We start from the raw sequence: 20,508 nt of genomic DNA, 5'->3' as shown, positions 1-20,508 counted from the left end.
ATTCACTCATTCTCCTCTTGTGTAAACTATGAACACATAGATAGCAAGAATAAACCAGCTACCTAAGGTGTTTTCTCCAAAATCAAGGGATCATAATTTTCCAGAGTTCAAGAATCTCAGAACCTGCAAGAAACATGCGGTTTTCAGGAGTTGTTTTTTGTTTAAATTGGACTAGCCTTTGACACAGATGTGCTAGAGAAGTGGTTTATTGGACGTACAACAGGGAAGAGGCAATATAATAGGCAATATAATACTTAGCATTCATAGAGAGTTCTTCAGGATGTAGGGAAAACTGCTTACACAAAGCCTCAGCCTGTTTGTCCCTTCTGTTCTGCTGAAGTATATACTGTTACATTAGTGGCTTGCCTAAAGCTCTTTTAGTGAGTTCATGTTTCAGGTGACAGGTGAACTGGGGACTTCCCTCTGTATCCTCAGGTTAGCTCTTAAATGGCTAGAATCCCCAACAACTGGTTTGGCTACTTTTAGCTCAAGGTGATCCAGAAGCTTTGACTGACTATTCTACTTGGTCTAATGGGATGCAGCATGCTTAAATTCTCTGTGCTCCCCGCAATTCCTTATATATCGCAGACCATGGCATTGCATCTTCTGCATGCTTTCATTCCCTTTTGAGCTGTGATACGTCTCCATGAAAAGTGCCACCTTGCCAAAGATGGTGGCAGACGTGGCATCACTGAGCAGCCCAAAGCCGTGGGTACGGGCAGAGATTCAAATAAAACCGAATCCGTTTACTCGCTGGTTCTCTGCCTCCCTACCCATGGCGCTGGGCTATGCAGTGATGCCGTGTTTGCCACTGCATGCCCGCGCCAGGCTGATGGTCCCTTCTGCATTCTGTTAGGATGACAGGCTGGAGCACTGGCACAGCAAAGCCTGCAAGTGTGACTGCCAGGGAAGTCCCAACTCAGTATGGTCGACTGGAACAAACAGTCTGGAATGTATGCCAGGTAAGGACTTTCACTTTACTTTCTTTTGACTTATGGCCCAGTTTAGCCATTCCAGAGGACTCTGTTTCACTCAAGAGTTTAACCATGGGTTGTCATCGCGTTAAAACTCTGCATTGTTTAATCCTAATCAACCAAGGGTGTCAGGTTCCCATGTCACAGCAATGTTTGCATACTTACAAAGCCAAATGTAAAGAAGAAGCAAGCACACAGCAGGTAGCAGAGCCGCTTGCTCTGTCACAACCATAGCTAACTACGGATTGTTTAACCCACAGTTAGCTGGTAAGTGTGAAGCTGCTCAGTTACAGTTACTTGCCTCCAATATTTACAGAATTTGTCCTATATTAAATGTAGCAGGATTTTTTTTTTACTGCTGACTATGGAATGTTGTCCTGCTTGCAAAATAACTTAAATTAAACTGTAGGTATATCAAGAAACAGTTTTCACCTTCAAGTGCCAGGAGATCCATATTATGGATAAAAGATACACAGTTGTATTGTAACACATTATCTTGCAGGGAAAGCCTTTTTAATGCCCAGTACACACATATTTTTTAAGGTCAGTGGTTTAACAGCATTAAATAATTTAACTGATTTGGTCTAACAGTTGCCAGACATCTGTCTGGTAATTCCATTCTCTATGACTGTTTTCTTGAACAGAAGGTTACCTCTTAAGTACATTACAACCAAAGATTAGAGTCACTAAAAATAAAACTTATTTCTAGTAAACATTGCCACCTGCCACACTGGAGATATCTGAGCCCATTTTTACCTTTCATTGCTGGAACACTTCTGCTCATGCTGTTGATGCAATTTCCACGATTCAATGACTTCACAATATGCCAAAGGCAAAGAAATTGCTGCAGTTTGTATCATGTAGTATCAAAATGGACATGGTATTTTGTGCCAGCAACGGCTCCATATGGGCACAGCCAGACACCACAATGACAGGGGCTTCCTGCATTCTGAAGACAATTGTGCGCACCTTTCCTTAGACTCTTTTCAGGTGGTTAAATGACACAAACATCATATTTTAAATAGAAAATAAAAGCAGGGTACTACAGGGTGAAAGCAGAGATAAAGTGCCCCAGGAAAGGGAAGGAATAAGTAACAGTGGCACTTGAATCAATCTTTACTATTTGTTGAGAATTTACAAGCAGCAGCATCAATGGGCTTTTGTTGTTCACAGATTTGTTTATGTACAAGCCAGAGTGTCCTGTTCAGTGATGCTGGACAAAGCTAGGCTATACGTAACCACAACAGTCTACAACAGTCTCTGTCCTTCTGAAAATCATTGTATGAAATCCCTCCTGTCCCCCTTTCACAGACAAGTATTGAAAACAGTAGTTCTGAAACACAAAGAAACAAATCTGCTTTTCTTTGGGAGGACATATGAGTAAAGTGATGTCTGTCTGCTTTGGTCCAGAAACAAACAGAAACGGAAAGAGCGCTACTTGCTAGAGGAACGAAGGTGGAGCTGGGCTAGTGAGAGTTATTGAGCACCAGCCTTTTCCACTCTGGTATTCCCTCTCCATTGACAAATGGAGGTTGGGGGCAGAGCTTGCTGAATACCGCTGGGCCTGCTTTCTCAGCTCTTTCAGCGGTGAGAGTTGTTTCATGGACGACATGGCACAGAGTGTGCACACTAAGCTGAGTTTGGGAAACAAATCTGTATTGAGGAGAGCAGCAGCATTTGCACTGTCTTGCCCAAAGACGTGGCAGTGTTTCTTAACAAGCCATAAAGGGTTTGGATAACAGGACAACCCATTGTGGGTATGATAACAAGACCATGGCTTGTCAGGGATGGCTTGTTCATACTATTAAGCCACCCTGCCCTAGTGAAACTGAGTCTCTATAACATGACAACCCAGGAATTGTGCACCATGTGCACTCAGGTCTTTGAGCCAAGCCACATGCTCCGTTCTTCCCCCTCCCACAAGGGGGGGGGAAGCAAGCAAGGGGCATACTTTCCCAAGCCCGAAAGATCAACCCCTGCCTCACAGAATGTGTCCTTTTATTGGGCTTTTCTTTGTTTGTTATAGAATGTCCATATCACAAGCCCCTTGGCTTTGAGTCCGGAGCGGTTACTTCAGACCAGATAAGCTGCTCCAGCCCAGAGCAGTACACCGGATGGTATACTTCATGGACTGCAAACAAGGCCCGTCTGAATGGGCAAGGCTTCGGGTAAGCTGCATGGTATCCTAGCATTCCTGCCCACAAAGAGGCAGTCAGAACGTATTGATTGGTTTGCTATATTTATATCCTGCCCCTTTTCCTTTCAAGGAACTCAAGGCAGCTCACATAACTCTCCTCTTAATTGTTTCCTCACAACAACAACCCTGTGAGGTAGGTTGGGCTGAAAATCTGTGACTGGTCCAAAGTCACACAGTTAGCACCGTGGCCAAGTGGGGACTGGAACCCAGGTTTCCAGAGTCCCTTTTCTGCATTCTTAACCACTGCACCACACTGGCCCTCTTATGGAAGTTATGTAAACCAAATCCTGTTTGTTTGAAGAAAAGCTTGTTCAGCGCTTTTACATGTCCTTTTTGCTGTTTCTCTGAGCTGGATGCATTGCCCTCAATCTTTTTCATCCCTTTTCTACATCACCCCCACCTGAATCATCTCTTTGTCACTCTCCCTATTTAATTTATTTATTTGGGATATTTCTAACCTGTCACTACGTGTCTTTGGGCGGCTTACAACAATGGCTCAATAAATACAACGATATTGGCCTCCTAACATTCTTTCTTTAGTGAACTTAAATCAGGATCCTCTTTCAATTGAGGGTCAAATTCAGTTGCAAAGCGACCCTCTGGGACTGCATTCCAATAATGCATGGGGCCAAGCATGCAAAAAATACTAGCATCTTTTCGTTTGAAACTCTTTCTGCCAGAAACCAGTTCCCAACAGAAACATTCTGATCTATTAGAATAGGAAAATGACCACGCAAAAGGCAGGGAACCCCCAGACTGTGGTAGGAGGAAAGGGGCATTACCATCTGCACAGGCCGAATGGAGACTCCAGGTGTGCTGGATTTGGCCTGCATTTTAACATGACTAACCAGGGTTGTTTGCCTGATATGAAGAACAAGGTGGCACCTTGACCATTCAGCCTACCTGGACTGGCAGATGAATCTGTCTTCAGTGCTGTCTTCAGTAATGGGGCAGCATCCTCCATTGTACCTGAAAGGAGCAGACTAATAAAGGGCATGCAGGGAAGGCCTTATGGCACACAGGTCTCTTCTCCTACACTTTGCTGCCAGCTTGCAGCATGGGCTGCCTCAGCTGATGGCTTCACTCTGCCTAATGGTAGGGCTGGCCCTCCCTCTAACCTACCTTGATTTAAATCCAACATTGCTGAGTGCATTAGTGCATTGCTGAGTGAAATAAATGGTTTCCACGTCCTAGAATAAGCCCCATCTCATCCACCCACTAGCATTTGCTTTATAAAAGATATGTTCCTGATCTTGTATGTCCTTTCTCCTGTCATTCTGAACAGGTGTGCCTGGCTCTCCAAGTACCAAGACACTAACCAGTGGCTACAGATTGACTTGAAGGAAATCAAAGTTATTTCGGGGATACTCACGCAAGGACGGTGTGATGCAGATGAATGGATGACAAAATACAGTGTGCAGTACAGGACTGATGAGAACCTGAACTGGGTTTATTACAAAGACCAGACAGGAAACAACAGGGTTAGTTTGAGATGCATTTTGGGAAGCTGCCACAGTATTTGCATCTGTTATTAATGAAGAGAAATTCAGTGTCAAGATGAAAAGCATTATTAAGATAAAAACTTAGTATTTATTAATTCTGTGGAAAAATTAGTAACTATATTTGAGTCAATAATCACTATACATTTTGTTTGATTGAGCAAGAAATGTACATATACAGAAGTGGCCTTCTGCTGTTGCTTTTGTAAACCTCTCCTGGACCTCTGCTGAGGGGTGGTATATGAATCTTTTAAATAAATGTTGTAGGTGTAAGCAAGCTTGGTGACTTCCAGATGTTTTGTATGTCAAACCTTGTGTTCCTGCTATTGACTATGTTAGAGGTTGAAGTCCAAAACATCTGGAGAGTATCATGTTAGGGAAGGCTGGCGCAGACATGCTCCTGGAAGTGTGCATTTCCAGTCCCATCACAATGCTCATTTAATCCCTTGAATAAGCTCTGTGTGCCTGGGAGGAAATATGCACTTATCTAGTGCCTTAAATTGCCACATGCAACTAGCTTCTTGCAAGTAGAACTGATTGGATCCATGGATTTCCCAAGTGCAAGGGCACAGTCTGTATTAAATATTGTGTTAACCAAATGTTTGGAATTAGGAAATTAGAGTTCAGAGTGTGAATTTTCCTAGGATGGGATTTTTGGACTAACTACCAGCTAATCACAAACTGTCTGATTGTGACAGTTGTTTTAGCTATTACTGTGCTATATTAGCATTCAAATTCTATACTGTCCAATAGCCAAAGCACTCTGGGTAGTTTACAAGGATTAAAGCCTTAAAAGAATGCATTTCAAAAACCATATACATCCAAAAATATAAGCATACAACACACATACACACACACATATCTAAACACAATTTTTAGCATATCGTATAAAGCCTAGACATATTACTGGTTCAGAGATTACTAGGGTGTGGGGAGGAGAGAGTATTTATGTTTGCATTGATTTGAATATATTGGAGCCAAATATGCATATGATCTTAAAGGTGAAAACTGAGAAGAATAACAAAGGGAAATTTTCATTTATAAATAATGTTTATACTCTTTCAGAACTGATATATCTGCAGCATTTACTTCTTATTTATACTAAATAAGGTATGTCATATGTTTGATTTGCATGCTTCGTACAGGGATGAGATTATACACTTTACCATCCTACTATTACATATACATAATTTAGCTATGGAGATGGGTTTATCCCTCTGAACTGAATTTAGGAACGTGCACCATGTAATTGGAAGTAATTTGCTTCTAGAGGTAGCAACTGTCAGTAGCACTGCTTGACAAATTAGTCACACAAAGTCATTTAAGTCCATAAATTTGTTTTTACTGAATCCAAAATAAAATGAATCTTATCATAGGTTCTTGCATGATGAAGTCTCTCTTTTTTATTTCCACCTCCCCTCCCACTCACCCTCGGTTTTCTGTAGGTTTTCTATGGAAATTCAGACAGAACATCTTCTGTGCAGAACCTCCTGCGCCCACCCATTGTCTCCCGCTACATTCGATTAATTCCTCTTGGTTGGCATGTACGCATCGCAATCAGGATGGAGCTGCTGGAGTGCATGAATAAATGTGCTTGACGCTGAACTTCAGCCCTGGGTTGCAAGGGAAGAGCTGGGAGGTATTAGGAAGACAGAGAAGTTCCATGAATAAGATGAATAGGTACTTCGTGTCCATAGGATAGGATCTCGGTATACTACTGAAATTGTAAGCATTGTTCAGTGATCCGTGTTGACTTGGATACTTTTTAATCTGGTAGATTTGATGGAATTCTGTGTAAATAATTGAAGTAAATAGAGAGCCAAGCTGAGATGGCATTTAGGTCTAGATCATTTTTCCAAGTCCATAATCAGAAATGCATTCAAGCCTCCACCTCCACAGCTCCTGTGGGGCAGGGGCTAAGATGCTCTTTGTAAGCTTTCATGAAAGCGAATACCCTTAGCAAAGCAGGGTAAAATATATTTCTAACTACAATTGACCAAAACAACAGCAGCAGCAGCAACAGCTTTTCACTGCGGTCTATCTGCATTTGATGGTGTTAACAGAACTTAACCAATGTCAAAATTATCAACAAGGTGCTAGATTATTCAAGTTAATGTTAGATTTTCAATTAGTATAACAATTACTATTTTATATTATTATTATTAGCTACTATTATTTGAGTATTGTTATTATTCAAGTGTTATTTTCCAGGGATTGGTTTAGGTAGCATTACTATTATTATTATTATTATTATTATTATTATTATTATTATTATTAAAGGAGTGAATTATTAGTCAAGCAGTACAGTTCCTCCCATGCTGACTGAAGGGAGGGGATGTGATTTCTGTCAGTTGCTGCTCCCCAAAGCAGCTCCTTGTGCCCCCAAAAGGCCTCTGAAGCACTAGAGGTCGTGCAAGAGAAAGTGGGGAATCAGCTAAAATGTCTTGCACCCACTTCCCCCAGTGGGAAGCTTTTGGGAGAGCTTGGCCTTTTCTGTGAAGAAGAAAAGAGGAACAAATCTGAATGAAACCAAATAAAAATAAACAGTGCTTTTTTTGTAAAAAAAAAAAAAAAAAAAGGGTGCCAGAACGCACGTCGCTGGCAGTAAGTGCGCGACCACACACACAGCAGAGCGTCCCAAGCCGAGAGCAGCGCCCTCACTATCTCACAATCAGATAGCGGACACAAAAGCAGCCCGCAGGCACTGTGTTAATGATGTTTGCCGCTGATCTGCTACGATTCAAAATTACTTCGTAAAATCCATTGGAATAAAAGGTGCCGGAACGCTGTTCTGGTGCGTTCGATGACAAAAAAAGCCCTGAAAATAAATATTTCACTGTATCTGCAAACAAAAATGTTTCTGATCTAGAATATGCTAGATTGTTCTGATCTCTCTTTTTTACTGTTTTAGAGCTATTCCCATTTTATAAATTGGGAAAAAATAGAATTCTTAATCTGTTTTTATTAACTGATCCACTGGGTGCCCAAGTAATTATACAAAACTTATCATTGTAGTCTGGGTGAAATTTAAATATGTAAACATATAGACGTGTGTAAATAATGAAAATCATTTGTTATATCCATGTGCTAATCATAGATCACGCATCTTTTAAATGTAAAGTCTTTCATTTACAAATGATACTCAATAATAAAACCAAAATTATTTTGAAGATTTAAGTTGTTCTTCTTTTTCATACTGGATTTGCACCAAAACCGTCCTTTTCTCATATTCTACCATATACAACCAGACATACAACTGGTAAACTTATTGGCAATTATTGCAACATGGGGTTGAAACCTGGAGCCTTTATAAACTTGAACATAAGCCTCTGGTGTGGTCAGTCATCCAACATCAGTTAACAACATTATTAGATATAATCTTTGTTTTGAACTGCTGTGTAAAACTAATCCATCCCCATTGGAATTGGAATTCTGCACTGGAAGTGGAAAACCTTTCTGTTGCCAGAGCCTGCACAGACCTTGGCAATCTTAAGTGGCTGCCATTAAGAATGGCCAGCATCACCTTGGCCCTGTTCAAGGAGGCCCCATCCAGTTGCTTTTCAGCTGAAAGTTACCTCAGAAAGGTCCAGTGATTGCAACACGTGTAACAAAGCAGTTGCACTACAGTAGTGTGGCTTAGCGTCGACTCTCATGCTCAACATGCAGGTGACACAGTTCTGAACAGGACAAAACTGCACAGGCAAGTTTCTGTCCCTCATGCTCCCCACCCCTGACAAGCAGAAAACTTTGACCTGTAGGATAAACTATCATTGGAACTTAGAGTTTGAAAAGGAGTATACAAGGTAGAGATTCTCAGATTTTTAAGGTCTCTAAAACTGTGTTGCGGTGGTTGAATTTCCAAAGCAGCCTTCCCCAAGGTATTGCCAGTTCTATATTTGGGACAGTATTTTCATGTAACATAATTTGTGTTGTGCAATGTGGAGCTTCAAGTGCCAAAAAAGAAACCTGCACCCATTTCAAGTTTAATGGAGGTAGCTGAAGCAAATTATTTGAGGAAAGGCTCTCTCTGGCATCAAAGGTAATGAATAATGAATCCATTTTCTGGTTTTTTAAAAGTCCAGTAAGTGCAGCATGCCAGTTTGGGCCTGCTGAATGTTAACATGCCATTTGTTACACCTTTTTACTCTGCAGTTGGTGCCCTGGAAAGCTAATGCAAATTTCTAAAAGACCATTCCTCTTGTTACTAAAATTTGACGCTCCAAATTGGGACAGTGCTCAACTTGAGTTAAGCTTGTTGAAATTGCAGTATTTGCAGTATTTTTGTCTAGACCATGACATTGCCTGTCTTCTCTGCTAGCACATGGTAACCTTGACTTTGTAGTAATGGAGGCTCTTGTGATATTTCAAGCAGTCAGTCTTTGACCTACTTAAAACATGATGCCAGACATGCCAGAAAAACATGCAAAGTAGATGGCTTCATACATAGAACTGGACCTATATCCATTATCTCTGGGGCCTTAACATACCAGCACAGCCCTGCTTGGGCCTCGGACCTCAAAAATGCCATCTCTGCAACTACTCCTCTGAAAGCATTGCTTTCTACATGGGTTTTATTATGTTCCAATCATATCTAAATGTGCAATAATTCTTATTCAAATAGGCAGCATTTTTTGCCCCATGAAATGCATCCACCCAAGGATACACATTTCTCCTAATCCAACTATAAGTACACAGGCAGTATGTTCCTCAGGGCTAAACTACATGCTTCATTATGTACTTAGCCTGTAGCAGATCCCATCTTGTAGTATGGAACCATTACAGAGAGATGGAGGCTGTAATTGTTTCCACCAAGGTGTTCCCTGCCCAATTACCTCATGTATAGGTTAAAGCAAGAGAAACTCTCTCTTTGCCCTTTCTTTAATCCCTTTGGGGAGGGGAAAAGTAAGGGGAATGAGGCTGAACAGGAAGGTTAAACTTCTCCTACCTGCACATGTTGCTCCCAGTCCAGAAGAGATCCCATGCACCTGCACACACTCCCAAGTAGCTGGGATCAGCCCCATGCTGTGCATTTAATGTAGCATGTCAGCACAAATATAATTCAGAACTGATATGGGGAAAACGCAGAAGCCATCCAAGGAATAGCAATACAAGCAGGTGATGCTGTTTCTAGAAGAAGAATATGTTTTCTCATCAGATACATATACGGTACTTCTATGCACAGCCCTATTACCATTAAGTTATCCAAATGTAGAAAGAACTTGTAGATAATCATGTTTTACTAAGCTGGGCCAGCACCAAAGGGAGTGGTTTTGTCTCAGTTGAAGTTAATAAATAGTTTTAAGATAACTTTTCTTTTGGCAAAGCAGTTGGATTTTATACATGATACAACAATAGCAGCCGTTTTGCAAATGTTAACCAAATACGTTGTTTTCTGACACAACCTACCTTGCTGTCACACACATGTATACACACACACACTATATCCTCTCAGCAGCACATCCATCCCACACTTTAGTATACTATTGAGACTTCTCCCCACAATCACAGCTCTGTGATAAAATGTGTTCTAATTATAAAGTGGAGATGCAATCCTGCATGAGACTTGACTAATCTTATTTTGAATTTTCAACCATTTTTGGAAGGTATTTATTTGCACCAAAGTAGGTTCTTCTTATTCCAACAGTTTATTGCTCTAAGAGGTTGACTGAGTAATGAGGAAGAGGAGCATGGATTGCCTAGCCGAGGCTGTACATATACACTGATGTATTTACATAAACTTTGGTTCACATACAGTCATAACAGAGACCCAAATTTTGGGCTGTGCCACACTGCATATATCAGGGGTAAGGACATGCCTTTAGCCCATGGCCCAGCATTCGATTTCAGAGGTTTTCAGTGATGGGGAGGTCCAAAGACACAAAGGGTGGAACTAAAAATAGGCTTGAAATCATAGTGTAGCTTGTTGCCAGTAATTCTGTCTTAGGAGAGGCACTTCACCTCATAGAGCTAGAAAGTGGTGGGGATCGCACAAAAGCCTGGAGACCATCAAACCACTGGTGGCTGGGGAGGTGAAGTTAGCTGTGTGCCCATCTGAGCTAGAATGGGACAACTGCAGGGCTATGAGATCCCACACAGCTGGCATCCTGAATGTACCTTCTTCCCCTCAGTGGGGCTTGTACCTAATATATTGCCACAAACCGTTGCAGTAGGGAGGGGAGGGGAGAGAACTGGATGGATCTCCAGGTATCCTAATCTGCGTGTTTTGACAAGTCCTTTCTCAGGGTAATAAATGCCTTCCTGCTTTTCTTGCTTCTATGAACTAGTGTTGTTTGTATATTATGTTTGCAGATTCATGTCATGCTCATCTGTGATTTTTGTATAGCTGTCTGCAGTAAGATGGCCATTGTATAAGTGGAGAACTAGAAACAGCAAAGGCTTTCATACTAATTATCTCAAAATGTGCACCCTTCTCAAAATACCAACTACTTCCCCACAAACCTGTGTTTGCTAATACTAATATATCCTCACCTTTTGAGCTTCAACCTGTAAATATAAATGCTTTTCTTGATTCAAAAGCAAATGCTGCTGGAGGATAAGAAAGGAGACTAAAATAGCTGGGAGATTATAACGCTCCAAAACAGCATATGTTTGAGGAAATCTAGGAACAAGACACAGCTTGGAGAAAATGTCAAAGGTAGTGCTGCAAAGTTGATGTACTACCAGTACATTTTCATGCTGGTAGTAAAAAAAACACTAACACTAGTGAGCTGCCACACAAAATGTATTTATCAAATGCCATGGAGATGGATTAGAAAACTAGCTTCTTTTGTCTGACAAACAAATAAATAATATGATGAGAAATGAGAACCAACTATCAAACTTTAACATTAAGGTTCTGCTTTCAAAAGCAAATTAAGACACTAACCAGTGCAAGTTCCACACTAGAAGAAGAAACTGGCTGGAATATCCCAGTCATTTATATATATATATATGGATTCTATCATCCACAGCTGAGCAATATCTTTATTAGAATTGACCAAAATGTCACAAAATAGCAAGCAAGCTTTCAAGTTCTGCAGAACTCTTGACCCTTGCTGGATGTTAAGTAAAGCTGGCTGGAGAATGGAAAGAAAAACTGCCTTGATGATCAAGCTATGAAGTCCGCAAGTTGTCACAACCTTAAAATTAAATTAAATTAAATTAAATTAAATTAAAGGGGAGACTTGCAGCACAATCTTATGCAAATTTAGATAGAAAGGGGTCTATGATGCTATGCCTGTCCCAGCCAGCATATTATAATAGATTAACTTGAACTATCAACCCATTATGAAAGTGTATCGCCTTCAGAATCTGTAGTGGTTTCAGTCCAGGTACTTACCATGTCTTGGGAGAGTGGAAGGAGGTTTCTATACCAGTAAAAGTAAATGACCCTAGTAGCTGTAGAGGTAGCCAGTTTTAAATGGGCAGAGTCTTTTTAGCTGCTTGGTTATGTAAACATATTTAGATTGCTTATATATTAATTATTAAATCATTGTATTTGGTGTAAGATACCATCGAGTTGCTTACTTTGGATGCAGTGGCTTGTACAGAGACCCACATAGGTCATGCTAGAGCTGAACACTGAAAATGGTAGATTTGGGATTTATAATTCAGCCAGGTGCTTTGCAGCAAGGCATTGATGGCACTGGAGGGCTGCTTGACTATGCAATATGCAACTGAGTGAACAATGGGGTGGTTGAAAAAAATATTGACACCCTGATGCAATAAGGCAAGAACAAGTAAGTGCATCCCTTTTTATCACAAAGCGATGCTTATCCAAGCTCAGCTGAACTCGTTGGCAAAGTCTTCAGATATGCCTTTGCCACAGTGATACTCCTCCCAGCTCAATTAAAGTGGGAGGAAAGGTTTTCAGGGGCAGATGTCTATCTCCAACTGGCACCACTAATTCCATGCATCTAGAGCACCCTCAAGGCATTCATGCAGCACTATTTTTAAACACCTGCTTCCTCATCAGCTGAGGAAATTGCCTACATTTATCCCCAAATATAGTGCAAAATGTAATCATTGCCATTCTGTGAGGCACATTATTGTAGTTAGAACAATTAACTGAAACAGAATGGTAAAAAAATATCTTCCACATTCATTCTTGGTATTTATTAACGTATCACTTTTATCACAATCCACCAGTACAATCACTGCCTACAATAAATCAAACTGAATGGAAGCAAGTCATATCTTGATACAAGAGGGATAAAATGAAAGAAGGCACCATTGGCTAGCTAATTAAAGGATTATTTAGTTTAAGCAGTGTATTTGAATTTGGCTTTCAACAAGAGTGCATCTCATTAATAATGAAACCAGTTGTTGCTTTGGTGAAACAATGGGATCAGTAGTTAGCAAAATAGTGAAAATAATGGTGCACTTAATTGCTGACTGCAAATTGGTGCTCCTGCAAGATGACTTTTTCCATGATGGGATGTACTTCTGTATAAATCAGGAGGGGGCAGCATTCATCTATTGTAGCAAAAACAATGGTCTTGTGACACTTTATAGCCTAACATGTTTATTCTGGCATAGGCCTTTGTGAACTATAGCCCATTTCATCAGATACATGGATTATTACAGAGAATTTCAGGTTATAAACCATATGTGTAAGTATAATGAATAGTGAGGTTCTACCTAAACAAGCCCCACCATCCCAGTGCCTAGTGGGGCTTTGTAGATTGGAAGCAGAATAAGACTTACACAGTAATTCTTCTTGAGCAACCAGAAATGAGGCATGGTGGCAACAGCAACCCTGGCACTGCACTCCTAGCTGCTGGGTTCTGGTATATTGAATGCCTATTGCATCAGTGCAATTCTATAGGTAACAACAGAATCCCAGTCTTTTAACAATCACAGTCAGGTTTGTGCATGTCTGTGTCAGTCTCCACTCAAATTTAGTCTCCATTCCAGGATCTCCACTGAAAGCATTAAGAGTTGAGGGAAGACCAGTGCTCCTAGACAGAAGGTCCAAACAACACCTACCTCTATGGTAATACTTTCAGTTTTTGGAGATACTTCAAGATGCCAAGGAGTTTGAAGAGCAAGATCCGTTGATGCTGAAAATCTCAATTTCAGAGGTAGATACAGGATAGATATAGTAGGTAGATGTAGGATAGATACAGCCTTTTTGCTTTCTTGCACATGTATTATCCATTAATTTTTATCATCTTCAGTAACTGCAGTTTCTGGCAGCTGAGTAAATGATATAGATGAGCTCTGTCCTTTATGGCATGGCGTATGTGCATCCTAAGCCATTGATAGATGATAACATGTTTGACATTGCTTTCTATAATAAATTAGGAAGAATTAACTGAATTCTGAAATCTTGTCATCAGAGCCCAACTTACTTCTAGAACAATATCCTGCCCTTATAGCGCAATGCAATACATATTATTAAACAAAGAAAAAGTCCCACCAAAAATTGTACAGAAGGAGCAGCCCTGATAAAAATGAATCCAAAGAAATGGAAACTTCAAACAGAGGACCAAATTTTTAGAATTATTTGGGAAATCAAGTCTTGAATAGAAACTGTTGAACTCCTTTGGGTGGTAAACTGAGTGATGTGTTGAAGAGCTTGAAGGTTTCATACACAGCAACCTCTGGGCAACATATAGGAAAGTATCTTGCTCACCCACAAAGCATTACAGCACATGACAGATTTCTATCCTAGGAAAATAGGTGAGTAGGTTTTACTCGACAATGGTTTCCAACCCAGATGTTAGAGTAGCACCAAGGCACTGTTTCACACAGGAAGAGGAGGAGGTGAGAATGAAACCAGAATAAAATTTGTGGCATGACAAGTATAAAGGAATACTAAATAGAAATTATGAACACTATGATCATGGCTGAATTACAGTCAGGAGCTCTTTGTCAACAGAGTACTTTACAATTACCTCTTTTTATTCACATAACCACCTTTTAGGTAACTGGGCTACAGGTTAAACCTCTGCTTTGCATGTAAACATATGGAGGGGAATGGGGCCATCTACTTAAGAGAGTTTATGGTCAGGTCTAGCGTGGAATGGGAATGATGCTATTTTCCTAATATCAAAATCCACCGTTGTGTTCCAGCAGCTGCTCTGGAAAATAATAAGTATCCAGTGAAAAGAAAGAATAAACATTCCATAATGAAGGGCATGTAGTAGATGCAGTCCCTCTTGGGTTGCTTTGGAATGAAGTGAAAGAAGGATCTTCTTTTCAGGTTGTAAAAGTCAGAGTTCACAAGCATGAAAATGTAAAAGGAGCAAAAATGGAGAGACAGAGGAGAATTTATGTATGTCTCCTTGGCTTCCTTGTAAGAAAAAAGGTGGATATAAATAACTAGTGACATATCCTGCTTCCTATACTCTTCATGGGTGTTTAGCGATAAACTATCCAATTATTATTATTAGATTACTTTTCTACTCCAACTTTCTACTTGCAGGGAACCCAAAGTGACGTACCAGGTTCTGCTCCATTTCACCCTTGCAAAACAGCCTTATGAGGTAGGTTAGACTGAGAGTCTGTGACTGGCTCAGAGTCACGCATTGAGCTCCTTGGCTGAGTGGGGACTAGAACCCAGATAACCCTGGTTCCCAGTCCATTACTCTAACCGCTACACGACACTGGCATGAAACTGTTATCTGAACTCCATTTATGTAGCTACTTTAATGCAGGCCCTGGAGAGAAGTCAGAGCATTTTGTAGCAAGCACATTTCTGTAGTTAGATTCAAAATGGCTAAGAGCAGAAGAGTAAATAAATCTCAAGCCAGCAAGGATGAAAGGCACTAAATAGGGATGCATGAAGTACTTTGAGGACAGCAGTGATGACAATCTCAGTTTTCTAGTGCAAATCCTGCATTTTTATTAAAGACAATTTCTTAAGGCCCATTCAAAAAGACATAAAGTTCAGTAAAAATGAATAATTCCCATGCTGATTATTAAAGTGTACCACAGGATAATTTGCTTCCCACCTCCCCTCCCATATTATTTACATAAATAAAAATTACACAGGAGTTAAAAATGGAATACATGCCTGAAAACAATCTGATATGGATATAACCCTAACATGATAAGAAGAATTTGTTAAACACTTTACATATGGTTTATTAACTTGGAATCAAGTCTCCTTCAAATATTCAGTATTTTTGAAAAGTCAGTTATAATTAAAAGATTTATACAACATCTCTTCCAACAACAGAACTGGTGTCTATTTTAAATTTGTGCATCTGAGATGTTCCAGAATGGGGATAGTGAAGGTAGGTAATTTTACCCATAGCACTAAAAAACCCTAGAAAGCTGCCTTCATAATTGGTTCCTTTTGGTTTACTATGTTTCTCACAAAGCTATAAAAGTCTTCAGAAATGCATCTCCCCCATTTTAATCAATAATTATCCTATATTTTGACAATTGATATCAAAATAGTTTAAGCATATTAACAGCTATTTTCCCCTGCAGTTCTCTGCTTGACAGTTTTCCCCCTTCCCCAGAGAATATAAATTTATAGATCAGAATGTACTACTACTAAATGAGTCATGTCCTCCACCATAATTCCAAAAATAAAACAAAATATTAAGACAGAAAAAGAGAAGTGAGATTTACAACCTCCAGAGAAACCTTGTACAATGCTAAGGACTGAAAAGTCCTTTCTAATCATTAATGTAACCTAAAGTCTGTGGTTTTAGAAGTAGTGCCCATTTCATATTTTATCTGTAGGAATTCGGTTCTGTATTTTATTTATTTTTGAAACTATCTTAAATCTCATTGGTTCTTCTAATACTCCACCCCTTGCCAATTCTATCCTGTGAACTACATTTTGGTGTTAATCCCCTTCCAACACCCCATTTAGTATAATGATTCAGCTGAGTAATATTGAGATGTGAGGTCTATCCTTCATGAAACTGACAAATGAACTAAATAAATTCTGACATGCTAACCAAGTCTAAGAATCATTGAATGTGTGAGAGAGTGAATCTCTCTCTGATTATTTTGTATGCAAAAGAAGCAAGGCAACCTAATAGCTGAAACTTCATAGAGATACATGCAAAACAAATAAGGAAGGCCTTAAGGCAGTGTACTAACACAATCATGCCAAGCTGGTTTGGAATTAATTGGAAGTACTAGCCACACTCTGCAGCCTCTCTCTATTCATGGGGTTCATTTACACAGCACACCAAGTCACTCCATAACCAAGTCATGTGCCTGTTCATCGAACAATCCACAGCGTGCCCAACAAATGATTGGGCCATGGCTTTTTGCTCTCCAGCCCTCTTGGTCTTCCATTCAGTGTCCCAGAATCCCTCACTTTAGGACTCATTATGTCCCACCATTTCAATAGCTGCTCCACTTCATATGCATCTTTAGGAGCTTCCAAAAGGGCAACTGAAATTGTTCTTGTTTTGGCCCCTGTAAATGTGTTCAGTGGTGGTGGTGAAGTCTTTCACAAATGTGCAGCTTACAATACACTTCTATGTGTGTAGCCTTGCCATCTATGTAGCCTTGCTATTTATGGTTCAATTATCAAAGGGAGTGGCCAAGTGCAACAGGTAACATACATGGAATTCCACAGGGTGGGATAGCATATATGCCAACTGGAGCACACCAGCTGTCTGTCAATTGGAAAGGAGGAAAAGTAATGACATTAGGTTAACCAAAGGGTGCAAGTGGCAGTACTGTGCCCTTAATACTGTTCTGACTTTGAACCAGTGATGGTTGTGCCAAAATGTCACCTGGGCATTGGTGGAGAGGCTGTTGCTAGTGGTGTCAAGGGTTGGGAATTGCTGCTTTTGTTGAGTGGCTTGCTAATTGAATGCTTCAACCACAATGGAATCTGTTGTGTAGGTTCAGGTGACACAATCTACCATGGGTCTAACCATGCTTAGAATGAGCAAAACTATTTCAGGGTAGCCTGTTGCCCCCAAATAAGTCACCCTGTCAGAAATGGTCTGAGTTTGGACAACAAGCTAACTGACTTTGACTAGTTATTCATGGTAGGTTGTTGTGTCATGCCAACCTAGTCGCTGATTTACTGTCACTGGGCTTTGAGTTCAACAAGAGAACAAAGCATTAATCAACTTTCAATGTCTAGCACTGGTGGCTGATTGAGAAAAGTAACTCAAAGTTCCCCACCTTAGCAACTTCTTAATAAGTAGCAACTGTGCAGAACCATATTTACTAATGATATCTAACAACCCTTCTACTGTAGCACAATTGCTAGCTTAAACACTGGGGCCACCCTGTCACCCTTTTCTGGCTATATGAACTTGATTTACATTTTTCAGAAGCAGCAATCTAGCATATTTATTTAACAGTATAGTTCTTAAAAAGATTATGCCAGTCTTTCACAAGTCTACTTTGGACATGCACATGGTAGGCATGTCATGAGCAGAGCCGGCTGAAGCCAGGGGTCAGACTAGATGGCCTGAGAGTCTTTCTTGTGACTATGTTTACTTTGATGCAAGTGACTTCAAAGTGGCTTTGTTTCCTTTAAAAAAAATCTAACAGGATTGAGCTATTAAGCAACTAGAAGTAGGATCAGACAAATCATGTTCCCATATATCTGGTTCTAATAGAAGTTATATAAAAGACCTACACTGGTAAACTGAATTGGCATTTTTTCCCTGTACCATTTCAAATTAATAGGCACATCATGCCTGGGAAAGCCTATTTTACATCATTGTCAGAATAACTGAATAAAGAGAATGTATTTTAAATAAAGAGCCATTACTGTAGTAACTTTCTTAGGGGAAAAAATGCCATATTAAAAGTCCTTGAGTATCGAGTTAGATTCAATGACTCAATGATAGACCATTAAAAAATGGCTTTTGTCCTAATTTGCTAGATTCAAAAACCCAGTCAGCATTAAGACAGAGAACACAGAAGGAACTTGGATGAGAAAAGACATCTTTTTAAAAGTTTTATGATTTGAGATTTTTAAAAACTATTAAAGCTGGAGATCAAAAATGTTACCTGAAGACTGTCTACTTACCTCACTATATGTAAGTCTACATTAACTCTGTAATTGAATTTTTGCTATAGTAAACCTAAGTTAACTTCTAGAAATGCATGCCATTTGGCCACAGTCTCAATTGACCTTACTTAATTCACACAGAGAAAAAATTATTAGAGCATTGTGCCAATGCAAAAACTCCTCTAACTACACATTCATATTCTCAGCTGAGAATGTTTTAGACTCTGAACTTCATCATTCTGTCTCATAGCGTCTCTAACATGTAATAGCTGATAGTTAAATAAGAACTGGAACACGTCTATTCTGCCAGTTCCATGTTTATCCACCATCTTAGATGAAAACAGTAATTAAATATATATGTCAATTGATTAGTTTTTCCTCTTTTGATGCTTATCTTAGAATATTTTTATAAACAGTAGTGTCTTTAGTTTTAGCTCAATTGCCATACAGTATAAAGTTTGAACGCAGTATAAAGTTTGAATACAGTAAAATTTTGATTGACTTAAGGTAATCATAACCATCAAGTTACTAATGTAGACTATTCATACTTTGGGAAAGAGAGGGAAATGAGAGAAAAGGGGAAGACAGAACATTTAGAAAGAAAAAGGGTTGTTTTAATAAAAAAAACTAAAATTCCAAAGCACCTCTCCAATTATATCTATATATCTATTCTTGGGCTTTGGATTCCAAAAAATTTGTGGATATTAGAAGATACCTCATTCAATATTATCTGAGAATTTAGAAGCAAAGAAAGGGGAAACCTTACTGGGTGACTTTGGGCCAGTCACAGACTCTCAGCCCAACCTACCTCACAGGGTTGTTGTTGTGGGGATAAGATGGAGGAGGAGAGATGATGTAAGCTGCCTTTAGCCCTTTGCAAGGAAAAAGGCAGGATATAAATTGCAATATAAATAAATATAAATAGATGAAGTTAAAAATACACATTTGAAACCATGTATCCAGAACGTGGGTTGAAGTGTCTATAACAGAGCCATTATCTATCCCAAGTCCAAGGAACAGGAAGTGGCAATCACCACTGCTTTCCTAAACTCTACAGCTTGTCTGCTCCTCCAAATATAGTGTTAATGAGCACAAGGAAATGAAGAGGTCCTCTGAAAAATAACTTTAGTTAGTAGAAAATATATAAAATTTTAAACAAGACTTCTCCATAGCAATGATGTATTTCCAAAAAGCAGTTTAAGCAGGTTTCAGTAAATATCTCTCAATTATGAGCACTTTTGCAAAATTGTCTATTCATGCAATAATATTTTAAAAGTATCAAACTTTTACTTCATAGATAATTTCAAACATAAAGGCTTTCCATTTCCAATAGTACCTTTAAATCCTGTTGCAAATTGTATACCTTTTTCTATACATGATGCACCCTTTTTATACCAGCAATACTATTAGAAAGCAAAAAATACATCACTAAGCTTAGCTGCTCTATCCTTGGAAATGCTACAGAGTACAGCAAATTACTCTGCTAATCTCGGTAAAGAGAAAAGCTCACACTTGAATAATAGTGTAATAGGCTTTACTCTTCTTATGATGCTAGCAAATCTCCATTATCCTAATAAGATTTTTTGGATGTCTTAGCATATTTACAAGACTAACATATTACAAGTTGGATACATAAACCAAATTGACTGCAAGGTATTTGAAATAAGACTTTCTCTGTTAACAGACTAAATACATACTAAAGCATACTAAAAAGGATTTATTTTTGAATACCCCGCCAAGTCATATATTTGATATATTGGTAGAAATGGCAGTAATTTTAAAAACCTAAAGATACATTTAATGATTCCCTGATATACTTAATTTGATGCCTAATATTTTCAGTCAGTGACTTCCACAGATCAAGATAACTAAAAGCAACTTTAT

At 39.3% G+C, this 20,508-nt stretch overlaps 1 protein-coding gene across 1 annotated transcript; it reads left to right on the top strand.

Moving 5' to 3' along the window:
• The first annotated feature begins 646 nt into the window (after nucleotides 1-646).
• Nucleotides 647-6,268, top strand: RS1 (retinoschisin 1). Its single transcript, XM_044441705.1, has 5 exons — nucleotides 647-712; nucleotides 857-962; nucleotides 3,001-3,142; nucleotides 4,457-4,652; nucleotides 6,116-6,268. Exons 1-5 carry the CDS (start codon nucleotides 647-649, stop codon nucleotides 6,266-6,268), a joined length of 663 nt encoding a protein of 220 aa, XP_044297640.1.
• Nucleotides 6,269-20,508: the final 14,240 nt, after the last annotated feature.

The sequence above is a fragment of the Varanus komodoensis genome, unplaced genomic scaffold (genome assembly GCF_004798865.1).
Source record: "Varanus komodoensis strain SLA01 unplaced genomic scaffold, ASM479886v1 scaffold4, whole genome shotgun sequence".
In the NCBI taxonomy this organism is placed as follows: domain Eukaryota; kingdom Metazoa; phylum Chordata; class Lepidosauria; order Squamata; family Varanidae; genus Varanus; species Varanus komodoensis.
Note: the sequence above shows the minus strand (reverse complement) of the source record. Positions and strands in the feature narration are given on the sequence as shown.

Bases quoted from the DNA above. Each gene is read 5' to 3' on its own strand.
- RS1 (XM_044441705.1), top strand. From the start codon at position 647: ATGAAAAGTGCCACCTTGCCAAAGATGGTGGCAGACGTGGCATCACTG. The intron at 713-856 runs GTACGGGCAGAG...GCATTCTGTTAG, and splicing joins TGAGCAGCCCAAAGCCGTGG to GATGACAGGCTGGAGCACTG. The intron at 3,143-4,456 runs GTAAGCTGCATG...CATTCTGAACAG, and splicing joins CTGAATGGGCAAGGCTTCGG to GTGTGCCTGGCTCTCCAAGT.